The sequence below is a fragment of the Protopterus annectens genome, chromosome 9.part0 (assembly GCF_019279795.1).
Source record: "Protopterus annectens isolate FY-2018-M chromosome 9.part0, PAN1.0, whole genome shotgun sequence".
Classification (NCBI taxonomy): domain Eukaryota; kingdom Metazoa; phylum Chordata; order Ceratodontiformes; family Protopteridae; genus Protopterus; species Protopterus annectens.
The window spans coordinates 1,804,775,387-1,804,794,213 of record NC_056743.1 but is presented as its reverse complement, the minus strand read 5'-3'; the positions used below and the strand labels follow the sequence as shown (position 1 = coordinate 1,804,794,213).

At 43.7% G+C, this 18,827-nt stretch overlaps 1 protein-coding gene across 1 annotated transcript in view; it reads right to left on the bottom strand.

Annotated features, from left to right (window-relative positions):
* Nucleotides 1-18,827, bottom strand: part of DNMT1 (DNA methyltransferase 1) — an 862,083-nt gene that overhangs the window by 456,782 nt on the left and 386,474 nt on the right. Inside the window, exons 19-20 of the mRNA XM_044084674.1 lie at nt 10,657-10,858; nt 8,216-8,349 (exon numbers count right to left, since the gene is read on the bottom strand). Of these exons, the coding sequence (XP_043940609.1) occupies nt 8,216-8,349; nt 10,657-10,858 (336 nt within the window). The remainder of the gene's footprint in view (nt 1-8,215; nt 8,350-10,656; nt 10,859-18,827) is intronic.

Below are 18,827 nucleotides of genomic sequence, written 5' to 3'. Positions count from 1 at the left end.
GATTCTTTGATAGGGATATGCAGGCAGGCTTCCTTTAAAAGGAGTGTTGCCAACCAGGCATCTTTGCCTAGCATAGGAAGCAACTGGTGAAGAGTTAGCATCTTGAATTTTAGAATCACCAAAAAAGGTGCTCAAGGTAGACCGGTCCAGGATAGGGCACCATTAGTAGTCTTTTCTGGGTACCAGAAAGAGTAGAGTAAAAACTCTGTCCCTTTTCCCTCTTCTGGTACAGTTTGAATAGCTTTTATGCTTGAGAGAGAGCACTTGCTTTTGAGCCTCTGCCCACTGATTTGGGGGTAGATCTGGCCAACCATTTGGGGTTGGTAATGTGTGGAAGTGAAATCTGTATCCTTGGGAAACTATTTAACACCCATTTGTCCCGGGTAAAGAGTTCCCAGTTTTTTGCCTGCAGAGCAATCTTTCCCCCTAAAGGAGCAGTCAGTTGAGAAGTGCTTGGAAGTTTTAAAGTCATTGAGACAATTTACCATGGGGGGGGGGGGGTCTTACTATGCCCCGATTTGGATGTGGGAGCTCCCCACTGCTTAGTTCTGTGTGTACCCTGGGACTGAAGCATGGGTGTTCTGCTGGATCTGGGTTTGGACTGAGGAGGCAGGAAAGGACCAATTCTTAGAGGGCCAATGCCTACTAAATCTTGGAGGCTGTACTTGCAGGAAATCTTTAACAGTTTGCATAGATTTAGCTTTTTCCTCCATCTTAAGAACTACTACTGCTTTGGTACCAAACAGGCAGTCCTGATTTAAGGGAGCATCCAGTAATTTAGCTTTAACATAATCTGGCAAGGATTGCTCCTTAAGCCACGCATGCCGTCTAAGTACAGACCCAGTGACAGCAGCCCTGCAAGATGCCTCTAGTGAATCAAAACCACATTGCAAAGTATGTTTTCCAACCAAGGTTGCAGAAGTGTATACCTTCTTACCTCATCTATCCAGTGCCCTGGAGTTTATCAGAGGGGGTAGGATTTTTGGCAGTAGTAGCCTTAATGCCCTTTGGTTCCTGTGCGATGGTCTCAGGATCCGCAGTGGGATTTTTAAAAAGGAACTTGAGTCAGGAGCCCTGTAATAGCCATCAGGTTTTCTGGGAGTAGGAGGTAAAGAGTTAGGGCCCAAGCTAGACTCAGAAAAGGCATCATCCACAATTGTCCAGTACAGGAGGGATAGCTAAAAGCCTGTGCTGGGGTAGGAGCAAGAAATCATTAAGCCTCTTTTCCTGGCTTTCCCAACGAACATGCTCTCTAAGAGTATGCAAGGTTTCACCAAAATCCTCTGGGGGGGTGGGGGTGGGGGGGTGGGTCAGAGGGAACAGCATCAGAATCCTCATTAGGAGATAAAGGTAAATCCTGGTCAGAGGAAACAGAAAATTCAGAATCCTGGTCAGAAGTATCATACGCAAACTCAGTCCTTAGAGGGGGAAGGTTGGCTTCCCCTGGTTAAAGTAATAAGGTCTTCAGCCATTATTTGTTTTTTAGGCATACAGGCCTGACCAATGCGGTCTTGTTCATCTGTTTTCTAGGCATGGTTCGAGATTTAGGCCTTGAAGATGGCGTTGGTTTAATATGCAAGTCAGTAGGCCTGAATACACCCTCAGAAGCCAGTGCCTGCGCAGTGGCTCCGGACCCATCCAAGGTAGAGACATCCGCAGGTTCTATGGCTGAAGCATCTTGCGGCATTACCGGACTCCGAATGGGTCTCAGTAGAGGTCTGTGAAAGCACCAGAGTACCTGCAAACTGGCGACTGGCTTAGAAGCGTTGTCGGCAGCTTCGGACCTAGGCGGCCTGTCTATCTTTGCGTTTTTTTGGAATGTCAGTAATCAGATGGCTTACCGAAGATATATCTGGATAATTAAACAGAGCACCAAAATATTTAGAAGCGTAAATATACCGAAAAGTTCATTGCTTAAATAAGGCACAAAACCAACAGAAAGGTACGTCGTAGTCAGGGTCTAGGCAAGGAATACAGTATGAATGGAAATCTGAGGTATTTGCTTTCCACAATACAGATGACTTACTGACACTGGTTTAGAGCAAGAAAAAAAAGTTTCCCCAATGGGGTACTTAGCTTTAGTTGAAGACTTCAGTTATGAAAGTCGAAAACTAGGGTCAGCCAACCAGCACTTGCAAAACGGCTTCTGCTTCGGGCACCGCACAGCAAGAAAGACCGATGTAATGGTGTCGGCTACATGCTTTATAAAGTACAGTTTTGTACCTACCATAAATGTAGATGTCCGATAGATATGCAACTGCAGTCCTGACATATGGGTTGTCCTGCCTCAGGCAGCCCTTCGGTCGGCCGGATTCCAAAGTCTGGGTCCAGCGTCTGCTGATGTCGCCTCTTCCCCGTCAGAGCGGCTGGGGTATAAAAGCATCAGCCGACACCATCTTCTTCAGTGTTTCTTGCCCCAGATGCCAGGTGCCCTCCAAGGAAGGCTAAATTTAGAGAATGGATAAAATTGCAGACATGCACAACAGTAATAAACAGATGCACCATAAATACTATCCCCAGCTAATTTGAAAAAGGGGGAGTGGACCCAAAAAGATAAATACAGAGGGGTAGGAGGGAGGGAAAACCTGACTGCAGTTGCATATCTATCGGACATCTACATTTATGGTAGGTACAAAACTGTACTATGTCCTTCAAGAATGCAACTGCAGTCCTGACATATGGGTTGAATACCATAGCCAAGCTGGGGGTGGTAGGATCTAAGATAATGATGGTGTAGCTAAAATGCCCTGCAGGACTGCAGAAGCAAAGCCTGCTCGGGATCTGGAATATAAAGGCAGGTTGTAATGCTTGGAAAATGTATGCACGGAGCTCCATGTAGCAGCTTCTAGAATGTCCTTTGTAGCCACCCTTCTTAAGAAGGCTGTGGAGGTGGCTGTAGCTCTGGTGGAGTGTGGCCTGATATTGGCTGGCACACCTTTTCCATGGAAAGAGTAGCAGAATCTGATGCAGCTTCCAATCCATTTTGAAATTGTTTGTTTGGAAATTGCCTTCCATTGTACTCCAGGAGCGTAAGCTACAAATAGTTGGTCAGACTTTGTTGGCCTTTGTTCTATCCAAGTAATAGCGTAATTGCCTGTGTATGCCCAAAGTGTGCAAAAGCTTTTCTCCTTTATTTTGAGGATTGGGAAATAAAGTAGGCAGGTGAATTGCTTGATTTAGAGAAACCCTGGATATCACTTTTGGCATGAATGAAGGATTAGTTCTTGAGACTCTGTCCTGATGAAAAATGAGAAATGGAGGTACTGCCATGAGGGCCTGTATCTCCGAGACTCTTCTTGCTGAAGTAATTGCCAACAGGAAAACTGTTTTCCAGGAGAGAAACTGCAATTCTGAAGATGCTGCTGGCTCAAAAGGAGGAAGAGTTAATTTTTCCAAGAAGAAATTGAGGTCCCATGCAGGCACTGGTGGTTTTCTTGGAGGTTTGATGTTCTTTATCCCCCTTAGAAACTGTCTTGGCAAAGGATGTGAAAACACAGGTGGATCACAGTTGTATTTTGCCGAAATTGCTGAAGCGTGTATTTTTATGGAAGAATATGAAAGGCCATTGTGAAACATTTCTGCCAAGTATTCTAGAATCTGTGGGATGTTCATTACTGATTCATCCTGACCCTTGTTGGCATTCTAGATGTTGAACCTCTTCCATTTGGCTAAATAGGTTTTTTCTGGTGGAAGGCCTGCGTGCTTCCAGTAGGATCTCGAACTTTTTTGGAGAGAGAAATATGGGGAGAAGTCATGTAACCCTCCAAGCTGTCAGTTGCAATGTTTGCAGGTTTGGATGAACAGTCCTGTAATTATGCTGAGTTATAAGCAGAGGCCATAGAGGCAGGGGCCAAGGTTTGTTGCGAGTTATGCTCCTTAGTAATGGGTACCAGTGCTGTCTTGGCCAGTCTGGAGCTATCAAAATGCCTTTCGGTTCTGCTTTGATCTTCAGTAACACCTTGGTCATTAATGGTAGAGGTGGGAATGCATAGATTGTTAGAGAATTCCAGCTGAAGGAGAGAGCATCTATTCTCCAGGCTTGAGGATGGTGCGTCCTTGAGCAGAACTTTTTCAGATGATGATTGTGGTGTGAGGCAAAGAGGTCTATGTCCGGCCTTCCCCATGCATGAGTTATTTGTGAAAAAATGTCTGGATGCAACCTCCATTTGTGGGGGTCCATAATGTTTCTGCTTAGACTGTCCGCCAGAATATTGTCCTTACCTGGAACAAACTGGGATTGCAACTGTATGTTCAGTTTCAGGGACTTTTCCCAGTCATTGGTCTGCAAAGGGGGTAAGAATGGGTGCCTCCCTGCTTGTTTATGTACCACATAACAGTGGTGTTGTCTGCCTTTATTAGCAGATTACCTTGAAGAAATTTTCCGAAGGCCTCAATTGCATGAATCACTGCCAGCATCTTTTTTTGATTGATGTGCAGATGCAATTCCCGGGGAGCCCATTGCCCTTGAATGCATCTGCCTTCCATGTGCGCCCCCCATCCATGATCTGAGGAGTCTGTTGTAATGGTTTGGCTTGCTTGAGGTTTGTTGAAGGACATGCCTTTTAGCTGGCTTGCTTGTGCCCACCACAAAAATTCCTTTTGTAGACATGGAATGAGTGGAATAATTGCTTCTAAGTTGTGGCTGTGTTGAGACCATAGACTTTTTAGGTACCATTGTAGTTCATGTGTAGTCTTGCCAGTAGAATTAGGAGAATGCAAGATGCCATGAAACCCAGGGCCTGCAGGATTTTCCTTGCAGTCATCTGTGTGTGCTTTGCTAGGCTTTTGAAGTAATCTGGTAATTGCTCTGGTTTTTCTTCTGTGAGGAAAGCCATTTGTGAATTTGTGTCCAGTTTGGCTCCTAGAAAAATTATTTGTTGGGATGGCAGTATTGATTTTTGAATGTTGACTGTCTATCCCAAAGCCTGTAGTAAGTGAATGATAGTCCAAGTTTCTTATCAAGGCTTGCTGGCTGTCCGCTTGTATAAGGCAGTCGTCCAGATAAGGGTATATTTGTATCCCCTGAAGTCTGCAATGTGCAATTACTGATGCCAGGCATTTCGTGAATATTCTGGGCGCAGTAGATAAGCCAAAAGGCAATGCTGAGAATTGATAATGCTCTGACCCTGCAAGAAATCTGAGGTATCTTCTGCAGCTGTGTGATTGGGACATGCAGGTATACGCCTCCTTGAGGTCCAGAGTAACCAGCCAAGACCCCTTGCCCAGCATGGGAAGAAGTTGCTGTAACGTCAGCATTTTGAATTTTGGCACAATGAGAAAAGTGTTTAGAGCGGACAAGTCCAGTATAGGTCTCCATTGCTTTTCTTTTCTTGGAACAAGGAACAGTCTTGAGTAGAATCCCTGGCCTTGTTCCTGAGGAGGAACCTTTTCTATTGCTTTGATTTGTAGCAGCTTTGAAACTTGTATGAGTGCCTCTGCCCTTTGATTGTGTGGCAGGTTTGGCATGCCTTGTCTTGTTGGTAAGGTATGGAAGTGGAACCTGTAACCTTTGTCTATTATGTTCAAAATCCATCCGTCCTTTGTAAAAACGTGCCAATTTTTTGAAAGTAAGGATAACTTTCCGCCTAAAGGAGCTTCTCTGAGCCTTGGTCAGCGGTGTCAAAGACAAGTCATTGTGATTGTCCCTGTGGAGCAGTGGGAGTCCCTGCGCCACTTCTCTGATTAGTTGGTTGCCATTGGCGGCCCCTGTAGGAGCCTCGGTATTGCCCTCTACCTCGAGCACGCCTGCTTTTTCCCCTTTGAAACTTGTCAGTGTCTGGAAAGGACCAATTCTTCGAAGGCCAATTCCTGCTGAACCTTGGTGGCTGAACCTGGAGGAAGTCTGACTGTTTGTACTGATTTAGCCTTTTCCTCAATTTCAACACACCCTGTGCATTAGCACCAAATAGCTTGTCTTTTTCCAGAGGTGCATCCAGAAGCTTAACTTTAACATGATCTGGCAATGACTGTTCTTTCAATCAAGCATGTCTAAGTACGACGGCCCCTGTCATAGCTGCCCTACATGAAGCTTCCAATGCATCATAACCACACTGAAGAAAGTGATTGCTAACCTGCTGTGTATTATGAACCAAATCCTGCAAAGCCTTTCTATCTAAAGGCTCAGGAGAGGCTAACTTTTTCTGCAAATCATCCATCAGAAAATCCTGATACTGAAACATATGAAAGAGACAGTTAAGAGCCCTCATGGCAAAGGTGGTAGAGGTATAAACTCTTACCCCACCTCTCCAGGGACCTAGCTTCCCTGTCTGCGGGCAAAGGATTCTTGGTCGTGGAAGTGGCTACTCCTTTGGGCCCCTGAGAAATAGTTTCTAGATCAACAGAGTGGGCCTTAAAGAGATGCTTATGAGTTTCAGGAACCCTGTAATATCAGTCAGGCTTGACAGGAGCAAAAGGGAGAGAATCAGGAGAAGTACTGAGTCAGAGTACACATCATCCACTACATCTAACACTGGAGGAATAGCTAAAGGCCTGTGCTGGGGTAACTTAAGGAAGGTCCCAAGCCTTTTCCTGGAGTCCTGGCCCTGCCACTGAAAATGCTCTCTCATGGAGTGTAGAATTTCCCCGAAAGAAATATCCTCAAGAGGAGAGGCAGAGAGAATGGATTCATCTGCATCAGAATCCTCGTAGGCCGGGAAGGGTTCTTCCTGGGAATCTGAAAGGCCTGACTCACCAGAGGCTTCATCTGAAGAAAGGGTATCTGTCTGCTCAACCCTAGGCCTTTTGTCTGAAGGCGGCTGAGAACCTCTGTCTGGATGAGTCTGAGAGCCCCTGATTAAAGAAATTAGATCTGCAGCTAAAGTCATGATCTGTCTATCCGAAGTGGGAGTCTGAAAAAGATTTAGGAGGGTGAGACTTAGCCTGGCTGGCAGCCTTAGCACGTGTGTAGGCCTTGATGGACATAGGCCTAGCTGCCCCACGTGCTGGAGTAACTTTGTCCACTGGTATTGTGTCAGGCAAATCTTGGGCTTCGGTTTCAGGAGGAAAAAAAACAACAACCGGCACCGGGGAAGCCTCTGGGACCGAAGTGTGCGGTACAGCGGTGTCGTCGGCCTGGAGCGGTTGAATTACCACCTACGAAGAGACCAATGCACTCGCGGTAGGCTTAGGTGTGGTGTCGGTGGAAGTCGCGGGCCGCGAAGGTCGGTCCCTGTCCTTCCGTTTTTTGGAAACGTGTGCTGTCGGAAGTTCCAACTGCATGATATAGGAGTAATTTTCCCCAAAAAAGTCTTCAGCAAATTCTGCCCGGCGCCTAAGTGTGCGCTTATTGAAGCAAGCACAGGCAGCACAGGCCGAGACGTCGTGGTCTGGGCCGAGGCAGGGAAGGCAGTAAGAATGTCCTTATGAGGTATTTGTTTACCACAAGACAAACAATTAACTTTTTCAGTTTTGTCTGACATCGGCTGAGGCAAGAAAAGGTTCCCCAACGGGGTACTTAGCTTTTTGATGACTTCGGTATCTGAAAACACAGGAGCTGGCCGACCGGCACTTGCTAACTGCTTCTGCTTCGGGCACCGCGCGGCAAGAAAGACTGGGGAAGATGGCGTCGGCTGATGCTTTTATACCCCAGCCGCTCTGACGTCGGGGAAGAGGCGACATCAGCCGACACCAGACCCAGACTTTGGAATCCGGCCGACCGAAGGGCTGCCTGAGGCAGGACAACCCATATGTCAGGACTGCAGTTGCATTCTTGAAGGACATCCCTGACTACCCGACGTCACGGAAGATGAGACAGCAACAGACGCAGGACCCAAGACTATCAGGCTGACTGAGGGCTACTGCAAGCAGATAATCCAAATGTGATGACTGCAACAGTGAAACACGAAGAACATCTACAAGTTGATATGCATTTAGCAAAAAATTGCTCATGAGATTTTCTGTAACACTATACAACCCCCACACTATACAACCCCCCCCCCCCCCCACAATATATGTCATGCCAAGCTACATGACACTAAGGGGAGGGGGTAGCTGCAAAAACAACAAGAGCAAGTTTAAAAAGGCCAATTTTCTATGAAAATATTGCCACTACAGGCAAGTAAGCCTAGAATGCTAGCAATTATGCATCTACTGCATTCCTCCTTGGTACTGAGCACAACAGTTAAAATTAAGGTCTGAATACAAAGTAGAGGAACCCACAATGGGTTTTAAATTGGCAACTTAAGGATTTCAAATACAAGTTTAAAAATGCACTTACTTATATTGGTTGTCTTCTGTTGGGGCACATTTAGGAGGAGTCTCAAACCTTGCATATTCAGGGTCGTACCACAATTGATAAAAGTAAGTTTTCCCATCATCTTCAACTAGTTTTAATTCTGTTGTCTTTCCTCCCTAAGAGAGAAGTTGATTAGTACACTAGGTATGAAAGGCCATCTGTAAAGTCCAATTTCAGTGCATTTTTCCAATCAATTTGTGGGCACAATGTTTTGCTCTACAGAAGTACCATCCTTTCCCACTTTTCCAATTTCTTCATCAGGCTAGTTGAACAGCTAAATCTCCTAGACAACTGTAACAAATACAAGTTCATTACACACTTCCCTATTCTCTGGTAATGTGCAGCCATATTCAGGGAATGGACAGACAGCAAAATAGCTCTTTCATAAGCCAAGCCAGTGGCAAAGTCTTAAGCCCTGATAAGCAGAGTTTGGTTAGCAACTCGGGTGTCTTGTGGTGCTAGCATTGAGGATGGGCATGCAGACCTTGGAGAGCTGGTTGTACTTTTACTAGTCACACAGACTGGAGTTCAAGTATAATGCACGGATGAGTGGCAGGATTTACAACAAGATATGCACTCTATACAGGGCCGGGGGGCAAGGCATGCACTTGAGATTCTTGTGGTCCACCCAGTCTAACACTGGCACAGTGGAGAGGAACACAGGGCTTTAGAAAAACACTTGCCTCACATACCTTGAGCCTGTGCATGGGAGTGAAGGATCCATGCTCAGGTGCTCTCCTGCCAAGGAAACCCTCCATGAAGCAGGCAGAGATAGGATTTTGAGACTCTAAGGCAGGTAGGGCCTGAAGTCAAGTCTTGACAGACTTGACTGTTGAGGCCCTGAAGACCAGGGCAGCAGAGATGCAAGAGAGTCAAGCAACCTGCTCTCGTTTTGCTAAAGTGGATCCCAAAGTGAATAACCCACTAAGGAAAATTGTCACAAATTCAGTCAGAATAAAAATCCTGTTCTATGCTCTCAAACTTCCACAAATCTTTAGAAATACATGCTTCTCCTGGTCAAGCACATTCTTGACATCTATGAATTGTGCCATACCACAGGTTTTAGATCTGTTAGCATCAGCTACAGGTCAAAGTGGGGGTCTGTCACATTTTCATGAACTTTAGCAATACTAAAGATATCTGGTATTCTAGGAAAAACATTCACATATGAATAATCATGAGAAATCTGTTCAGACATCAGTAAAAATCAAAGGAAATCCCCTTTCTTATATACCAAATGAAGCTGATTTCTACAGGCTTCTTCATACTGATCTGTCAACAGCAGGGTTCCCCATTCTTAAATTATATAATCTACACTATTCATAACTAGACCACACCCTTTATCTGACTTCATTACCCCGAGATTCTTATTTGTACAAAAAGTTAAGATACATTTATTTAAAAAAGAAATGGTTAATAGACCATGGACAGAGCAATTCTTTGTGGCAAAAAAAAGCTAGTACAGCACTTCAGTCCCGCCATATATGCTGCATTTTACATCGATATTGGCAGAGAGGGCCTGCCCATCAGATCGGAAAAAGCTTTGGAAAAAGAAAAAACAAGTGCCTTCAGCAGATCCCATAGATAAATAATAATATTTAGGACTTGGGCTGCCAAAATCCCCCACTTACAAAGACTCAAAGGCATTTCTCAGTGTTCAACACTGGAAGGATTATGACTGAACTTGGGACATTATCTTATGGAAATCTAGATCAAAGTGCCTGGGGCCAGCAGTACTTTATGTAGGTTGAGGACACAAGATTACACTGCCATTTACATGCTGGCTACAGGTGTCCGGTCAGTTTCTGCAGAATTTCAATGTGATCAACTTAGAAAAATCAGCTGTGTGCACTGCTTATATGGGTTTCACCAATAGTAACTCACAGATGTAGCCACAAATAAAAAAAAAAAAAAAAAGAATTTTTAACTCTTCACAGCAGTAAAGATAAACATATACAGCTCCTACACGATTAGCCAAACTGTTTTTATAAAACTAAATTACATAGAAAGGAATAAGAATAAATCAGGATTAAACCTTAATCATCTTTGATACCGTATTTACTAACATTTCTAAATATACGCAGAAGCAAGGGTTAACTGCTGTGAGTTGCTGTTTGCAGCAGTTACATTGTGATTTATTTCAACTCTAGTTTACGTGTGACAAGTTGGGTCCAAGATATCTAGTTATCATTTAGTGGTAAGGCAGTGAGATGTGAAAATGCAAGCCGTGGAACTGCATCTTGCAAACAGATCTATCCGCAAAGCCTGCACAGCCACTTACTGACAGAAGGTAAAGACGGGCATCTAGTTAGGTGGCCCTTACAACAGACATTCCCCTCTGAAACTGATTCTAGACTACAATGCAACTTGAAAAGGAAGCAAAACAGTGTATACTGTAGTTATCCTTTATGTATCAGACCAACCTCCATAAACCAGTTTTCAGATGGAGCTATATAAAGCACATTCACGCGTCCTTGTACATAGGAAAGCTGCATGTCCTCACATTCATCCATCAAGAACAGTTCCAGTGGGTCTGAAGTCTCTCCAAGAACAGTATCGGTGCCTCGACAAAACCAGTGAGCATGGAACATTTTGCCATTAAAATCTTCCCATAGTGCAGTAATTCTGCAAAGAAAAACATAGTAAAATGCAGATTAAACATCATAATTCAAGTTTTAAGTTTAAAGCCAAGTCTCACACACACTTTATAAGCTCGAAATTGAAATCTCGAATTTCAGAATCTCGAGCCCATAAAGTGGAAAGGCTAAAACATCGATCACCCAGAAGCATGAAATTTAAAATCGCGACTTCACTGCACACACACCACACTTCCTCCCCGCAAACACAAGCCAATTGCACCCCCCCTCCCTACTTAAATATATCAACTCCAAGGTCACACCACACACACAACCACAGTAACAAACACTAACACTACAGCCCCTACCCAAAACCCTACACTTACCTGAATCCATGAACACAACGTAACACCAGAACTGCTAATTCAACATCTCCAAAATACGTGATTTTGAATTTCGCGCTTCTGGGTGTTTGCTGTTTTAGCCTTTCCACTTTGAGCTAGAGATTCCGAAACTCAATATTTCAGAAATTTGAGCATATAAAGAATTTCCATGCATGTATGCGAGCGAGCGCATGCGAGCGTATATGCATATGCGCACAAGTGTTCGTGCACAAGCGAGCATATGCGAGCAAGCATGTGTGTGCGAGCATGCGTGTGAGTGCATGCGTGCGAGTGGGCGATAAAGTGTATGCGTGCATGTGCACAAGTGTGAGTGCATGGGCGTGCAAATGAATGCATGCACGTGTGAGTGCGTGTGCACGCGAGCGTGTATGCGCGCATGTGCACGCACGAGCATATGTGAGCAAGCATGTATGCGCGTGGGCAAGCGTATGCGCGTGGGAGCAAGTGTATGCGCGCGTGTATGTGAGTGCATGCATATGGGCATGCAAGCGAATGCGTGCATGAGCGAGAGTGTATGTAGGTATGTATGGAAATAAGCAATTTTGAGTAGTGCCACCTCTAATGGTAGGTTGTACCTCTAGTGGTTCCAGAAGCATTACATGATAGGGTGACAAGACTAATACTCACTTCTGACAAACACTTTCTTTAATCCAACTCAACAGGGTCCCTTCACTTCTGTAGCACATCAATACTTGCACAAAACTGCCTTACAGAAGCTTATTTTCTCTCCTGTTCCACTGCCTTGATCTAGTGGGTTAAATTTTTACTAGAATTTACTGAAACAAATGCAAAGGGCAAATCTTGTCCCCCCCACCTTGCAAATTTCATGCACACAATATTAAGTACCAGTATGGGGATATGAAGGTTGCATCTCTTACCTGCTAATGATGATAGCTTCAGGTGATCTCCAGCAGACAAGATAGCTTCTCTACAAAGTTTGAACCAGCAACTACAAATTAGATAACACTGTGCTCACCCAGAAAAGATGGAGCTATTCCTTGCACCTAAATGGTTAGCAGCAACCTCAGATGCAAGTGTTGGAAACATACCAAAATCGGGAGATGTCAAGACTTAACTGCAGCAGTAGTTACTCTTGTGACTTCTGCTGCAGGTGGCCTGTCCAATTTCCATAGCTTAGTACAGTTAGCCCCCCCTTCAGAGGGGCAGATACCATTCTCACCTTTACATTATTCCTCCAAATATAAAGCATAGAACACCCCAAAACAAATCCAACCACAAAATGGTTGGGGGGACAAAAAAAAAAAAAAAAAGACTGCAGCATTGTAAAATGCTAATCACAGAACCCAAATAGCCACCTAAATTAAACTCACAGCAATTAAAAATACACAAGTTAAAACAGTACTATAAAGTACAGCACAATTGCCATTTCCCAAAAATCCAAGGAAACTTGAATCAAAGCCACAACAGCCCAATGCTCACACAGTAAATTGGACAAAAACCTGATACTTTTTACCTAGAAAGCCAAAACGCCAAATACTGCTACTTAACTGTACCTTTGAAGTCCACAGATACCCACTGAAAGCATTTCACACAAGCATTTACATTTGTAAATCACACACCAGAAGAGAGTTTGCTCTCTGGATCAGTAAGACACCCACTACCAAACAGGGAGACAGACATCCAGTGCAATTCAGAGCAACTGTAGACTGTCTGAAGAGAGCCAGACGTCTGCTTGACCAGGACCATGCTTACACCAAGGCAGACCACGCCCAGTGGCTTTGAGGTAGAGGGCATTCAGAAAGCTTATGCTGGCAGTTGTAATATAACTGGGCATTGTTCTAAGTTTAACTGCTGAACTTCCTTGTCATTTGAAATTTTCCAATCCACTGTATGTCAACAGTTTAATTTTACAGAACTTGGTGCACATGTTTGCACAATTGCTTACCAGTTTGTCATATGCATAGCTCTCCAGCATTGCTTGTAGAAGTCTTATTTGTATGCCTCAACATCTTGACATTTCCCAAGTTCTACTAAATTGCACCACACTTCCCCATGCTAGATAGAGCTGTAGCCACAAATGCCTAGTTCATTTACCTCATTTAATACAACACTAATGTGATGCATTTGCATTGATCAGAATAGTAAGTGTACCTGGAAAACAAGTAGTCTATTATGTGGCAAAAGCCACTACAAGCAAACGTAACTGAATATTTATGTTTAGCTGCCAATTTAAAAGGATTATACTTTGGAGGTACCTGCAGTGCTCTGCAAAATGGCTGTATTAAATCTTGCCCTATTCCTAGATTTCATATTCACAAAATGTGACTGTAGGTGCAAGTAACCACGTCAAACACTTTAGCCCAACACCCTAAAACGGGCAGTAATAGTAGCTGCTGCCCAAGTAAAGAATGCTATAACTTGCCTTTGCAGGTTTTACTGTGGCAATCAAATTATAGGAATTCATTCATTCATTTGTATAAGGTTCATGAAGTTACTGGCTTGCTTTTGTTTCCAAGGCATGAATACAAACGGCTACTCAGTGCATTGAGACAAACCCAATTACCTGTTAAACCTATTGCCTAGAGGTAGCATTTTTATCATTTTGTGGTCTGCGGTAGAACAGACAGCTGGATAGCTTGGCAGACTACCAATTTTGATGCCATATTGGTCAAAGAATTCTTTGTTCCAAGGAGACTTGCTCTCATGATAAAACTGCACAACACTTTTTGCACAAGGTGGATCTCAAGTCTGAAGTTTGCCTTGCTGATGTAACAGCCACTAAAAAGGGTAATCTTTGCTTTCATTACTGTAAATCCCACTGGTCTGAGATCCACTTTCAGTGGAGGCCTGGACAGAAGCTCCAACTATTGTTGCACATGGTTAAGTAAAATAATTAAGTTACTGGTATACACATACATGTGGCAATCAAAAAATGTGTTACAGTTCATCCTTTATCACTATTGATTTGAAGACAGTAACTTCCCCATCAGTTTCAACAAAAATGAAATGTATTTACATACACCCCCACACTACATTAATTGCACATGAAAGAACAGACCTATGTAGTCTGTATCTTGTGGTACCGTTAAAACAGGGGGTTAAGCTATTTAGTTTTTCCTTTCTGAACTGTTTTTTGACCATTGAGATTGGCAATTTATTCCACGTTTCACAGACGCAGTTTCCAAATACTGCATCTACATGACAGCTGGTGGCTGTATTGAGTATGATTTCGGATGACTACAGGTAGTATTTCCACACTAGTTATGGGAATAGGTGTTTGGAAGCTTGTGGGCATAACAGGAGGCTACAGCACAGTACTTGAGTGATGGCCAGGACAGCATTTGTAACTGCACTGATGTTCCAAGGGTCATATTTTTTAGTAGTTTACAAACTAGGGGAACATCTGTGGTGCATACATATGACAGTCCTAGAAAATTCCGGTGTGTACTGGGATAGTGAAGTTTATTTCTGGAAGCAGATGTGAGAAATACCTTATCTTGTATTATTTCCATATTATAAAAGGTACATTTTTGTAAACCATTTTGTATGTTTTTTCTAGTGTGCATGTGACATTTAGGACAGTATCTAGGCATTTGACTTTGTTGGCAAGGGATGGTACTGCCAAACCTACTGATGTTTAGTACTGCAAGTAGTTTGTAGAGAACAGTACGCCATTACATTCAAGTTTTCATGAGTTGAATCATGGAGTCATTTAACTGTAGGAAACCAGACTAGTTCCATTTACAATCTTAGAACAATCTTAGCTGTATTACTCCTGGATAGGTGTTAACACTGTAGGCAATATTTCCTATTTCATAAATAACTGTGCAAACATTTAAAAGGTCTGAGGGCAGAAACCAAAGTGCTCAGATTAGTTTGTTATACCAGAGTGACTGTTCTATTTACTGGAATAATGACTAAACTGACCCTTTTCAGTGGAGCCCTGAGGAGGAAAGCTCCAAGACAGTTTTAGTAACGAGATGCCGTGAGAAAAGCTCCAAAACGTTTTAGTAACGAGATGCAAGAGTTATCAGATAGTTGTACAGCTGGAAATCACAAACTAAGAACATTCAGAAAGTTGCACACTTTCATATTTACAAGAATCACCAATTAACACAGCAGATTTACACAGAAAGTTACCCTAAAGAATTCTAGATTAAAAGTGCAAGACCCAATTGTCATTTAACTTACTAGCAAGTACAATTCGCCTTCAGATGAACCTTTATGTGGTACAAATGGTTAAAGCTGGCTCTAGTAACTATAAAGGGTTCGAGTTTTAATACAGTGAATATAATGAGTCACCATAGTGATGGATTTAAAGATATTCGTGATCTCACTGATATTTGAACTAGGTTTTTGAATGAATACACATCAGATAAAATAGCATGCTGTGAATCATCTTAATCAGGGAAAAACTAGAATTTTAAAATTCAAGCAATTTCATTTTCTTCAGTGCAATGCAATGGTGAAGTCCATTAGACAGACCAGTGGCCATTTCAGCTATTTTGTTAAAAGATTCTACTTCTAAAAAAGTGAGACACTGCATACTGGTTAGAATGACTGATGCACATAGGCTTGGAAGCAGGCATGCAATACGTAATTTATCAGTAAGGAGTGTTTTAGATTAGGAGCTATTGCAGTATTTTTTTTGTTTGAATAAGACTAAAGACTGAAGGAGCCACAAGTGAATTTCAGATCACATTTGTGGCAATTTGTGCTGTTTTACGTTAGCGGCTGCTTGAATAAAGTGAGCTTATTCTGCATGCTCATCTTCTTTTGGCTGTTCCCGTTACGGGTCGCCACAGCGGATCTGTTTCCATTTCTTCCTGTCCTCTGCATCATGCTCTTGCACACCAACAGCCTGCATGTCCTCTCACCACATCCATAAACAACCTTATCTTAGGCCTTCCTCTTACCTGGCAGCTCCATCCTTTGCATCCTTTTCGCAATATACCCAGCATCCCTCCTTAGCACATGTCCAAATCAACACAATCTCGCCTCTCTTGCTTTGTCTCCAAACTGTCCAACCTGAGCTGACCCTCTAATATACTGATTCCTAATCCTGACCATCCTAGTCACACCCAGTGCAAACCTTAACATCTTTAACTCTGCCACATCCAGCTCTGACTCCTGCCTTTTCGTCAATGCCAGTCTCCAACCCATACAACATAGCTGGTCTCACTACCCTCTTGTAGACCTTCCCTTTCACTCTTACTGGTACCAGTGACACAAAATCACTCCTGACACTTCTCCACCCATTCCACCCTGCCTGTACTCTCTTCACCTCTCGTCCACACTCACCATTACTGAAATGTTGATCCCAAGTACTTAAACTCATCCACTTTTACCAACTCTACCTCCCTGCATCCTCACCATTCCTCTACCGTCCCTCATTTACACATATATTCTGTTTTAGCCCTGCTGACCTTCATTCCTCTCTAAAGCACATCTCCACCTCTCCAGGGACTCCTCAACCTGGCCCCTACTTCTCACTACATATCACAATGTCATCTGCAAACATCCTAGTCCACGGGGCCTCCTGTCTAAACTCATCTGTCAACCTGTCCATCACCAGTGCAAATAAGAAAGGGCTCAGAGCTGATCCTTGATGTAATCCCACCTCCACCTTAAACGTATCCGTCACTCCCACTGCAGTCCTCACCAATGTCACACTACCCTAGTACATATCCTGTACCACTCCTGACTTCCTCACAGTACCACAACTCCTCTCTAGGCACCCTGTCATATGCTTTCTCCAAGTCCACAAAGACACAATGCAACTCCTCCTGACCTTCTCTGTATTTCTCCAACACAGAGCAAATGTTGCATCTGTAGTGCTCTTTCCTGGCATGAAAATCATACTCCTGATCACTAATCACCACCTCCCTTCTTAACCTAGCTTCCACTACTTTCCCACCTCCCTTCTTGACCTAGCTTCCACTACTTTCCCATAATTTCAAACTAGGACTGATCAATTTTATCCCTCTATAGTTACTGCAGCTCTGTACATCACCCTTATTCTTAAAGATAGGTACCAAAACAGTCTCCAGTCCTCCGGCATCCTCTGACTTTCCAAAATTTCATTAAACAATCTGGTTAAAAATTCCACTGCCATTTCTCCTAAGCACCTCCATGCTTCCACTGGTATGTCATCGGGGCCAACAGCCTTCCCATTCTTCATCCTCTTATAGCTGTCCTTACTTCCTCCTTGCTAATCTGCTTCACTTCCTGATTCACTATCCCCACATCATCCAACCTTCTCTCTCTTTCTCTTCATTCATCAGCCCTTCAAAGTACTCTTTTCATCTACTCAACACACTCCTCACTTGAGTAGGTTTCCCTCACTGTCCTTTATCACCCTTACCTGCTTCACATCTTTACCAGCTCTGTCCCCCTGTCTAGCCAATCGGTACAGGTCCTTTTCCCCCTCTTTAGTGTCCAATCTCTCATACAACTCTCCATATGCCTTATCCTTGGCCACCTCTCTTAGCCACGTGTCTCATCTCCTTACACTAGTGTCTACTTTCATCTGACAATCCCACTTCACCAGCTTCCTCTGTATACTCCTGTACTTCCTCATTCCACCACCATGTCTCCTTGTCCTCCTTCCTCAGTCCAGATGTCACACCAAGCACCTTCCTAGCAGTCTCCCTTACTATCTCTGCTGTAATTACCCAGCTATTCGGTAACTCTTCATTGCCTCCCAGTGCCTGTCAACTCTTCCCTGAACTCCATCTCACACTTTTTTTTTTAAACTTCCACCATTTAATCCTTGGCACTGCTTTCACACTCCTCCTCTTGATCACCAACGTCATCCTACAGACCATTCTATGCTGCTTAACTACATCCTACAGACCATTCTATGCTGCTTAACTACACTTTCCCCAGTCACCACTTTACAGTCTCCAATCTCCTTCAGACTGGCCCTCCTACACAGGATATAATCCACCTGTGTGCATCTTCCTCCACTCTTGAACGTCACCCTATGCTCCTCCCTCTTCTTAAAATAGGTATTCACCACAGCCATGTCCATCCTTTTCGCAAAATCCACAATCTGACCTTCGGCATTCCTCTCCTTAACACCATACCTACCCATCACTTCCTCATCCCCTCTGTTCACTTCAACATGCCCATTGAAGTCCACTCCAATCACTTCTCACCCTTGGGTACATTCACCACCACTTCATCCAACTCGTGCCAAAATTTCTCTCTCATCCATCGCACACCCAGCTTGTGGAGCATGTGCACTAACATTCATCATTACACTATCAGTTTCAAGCTTCATAAACATCACTATCAGACGCTCTTCACCTCCAAAACACTCTTTGCATACTGTTCCGTTAGGATAACCCCTACCCCATTTCTTCTGCCATCCACACCATGATAGAACAATTTGAACCAGTCTCCTATACACTTGGCCTTAGTTCCCTTCCATCTGGTCTCTTGCACACAATATATCAACCTTCCTTCTCTCCATCTTATCAGCTAGTTCTCTCCCTATACCAGTCATACTGCCAACATTCAAAGTTCCTACCCTCAGTACTGCACTCCTAACCTTCCTCTTCCTGCCTTCGGGCATGCCTTCCCCCTCTTCTTCAGCCAGCAGTAACCCAATTTCTGCCAGCACCCTGTTGGCGGACAGTACTGGTGGCA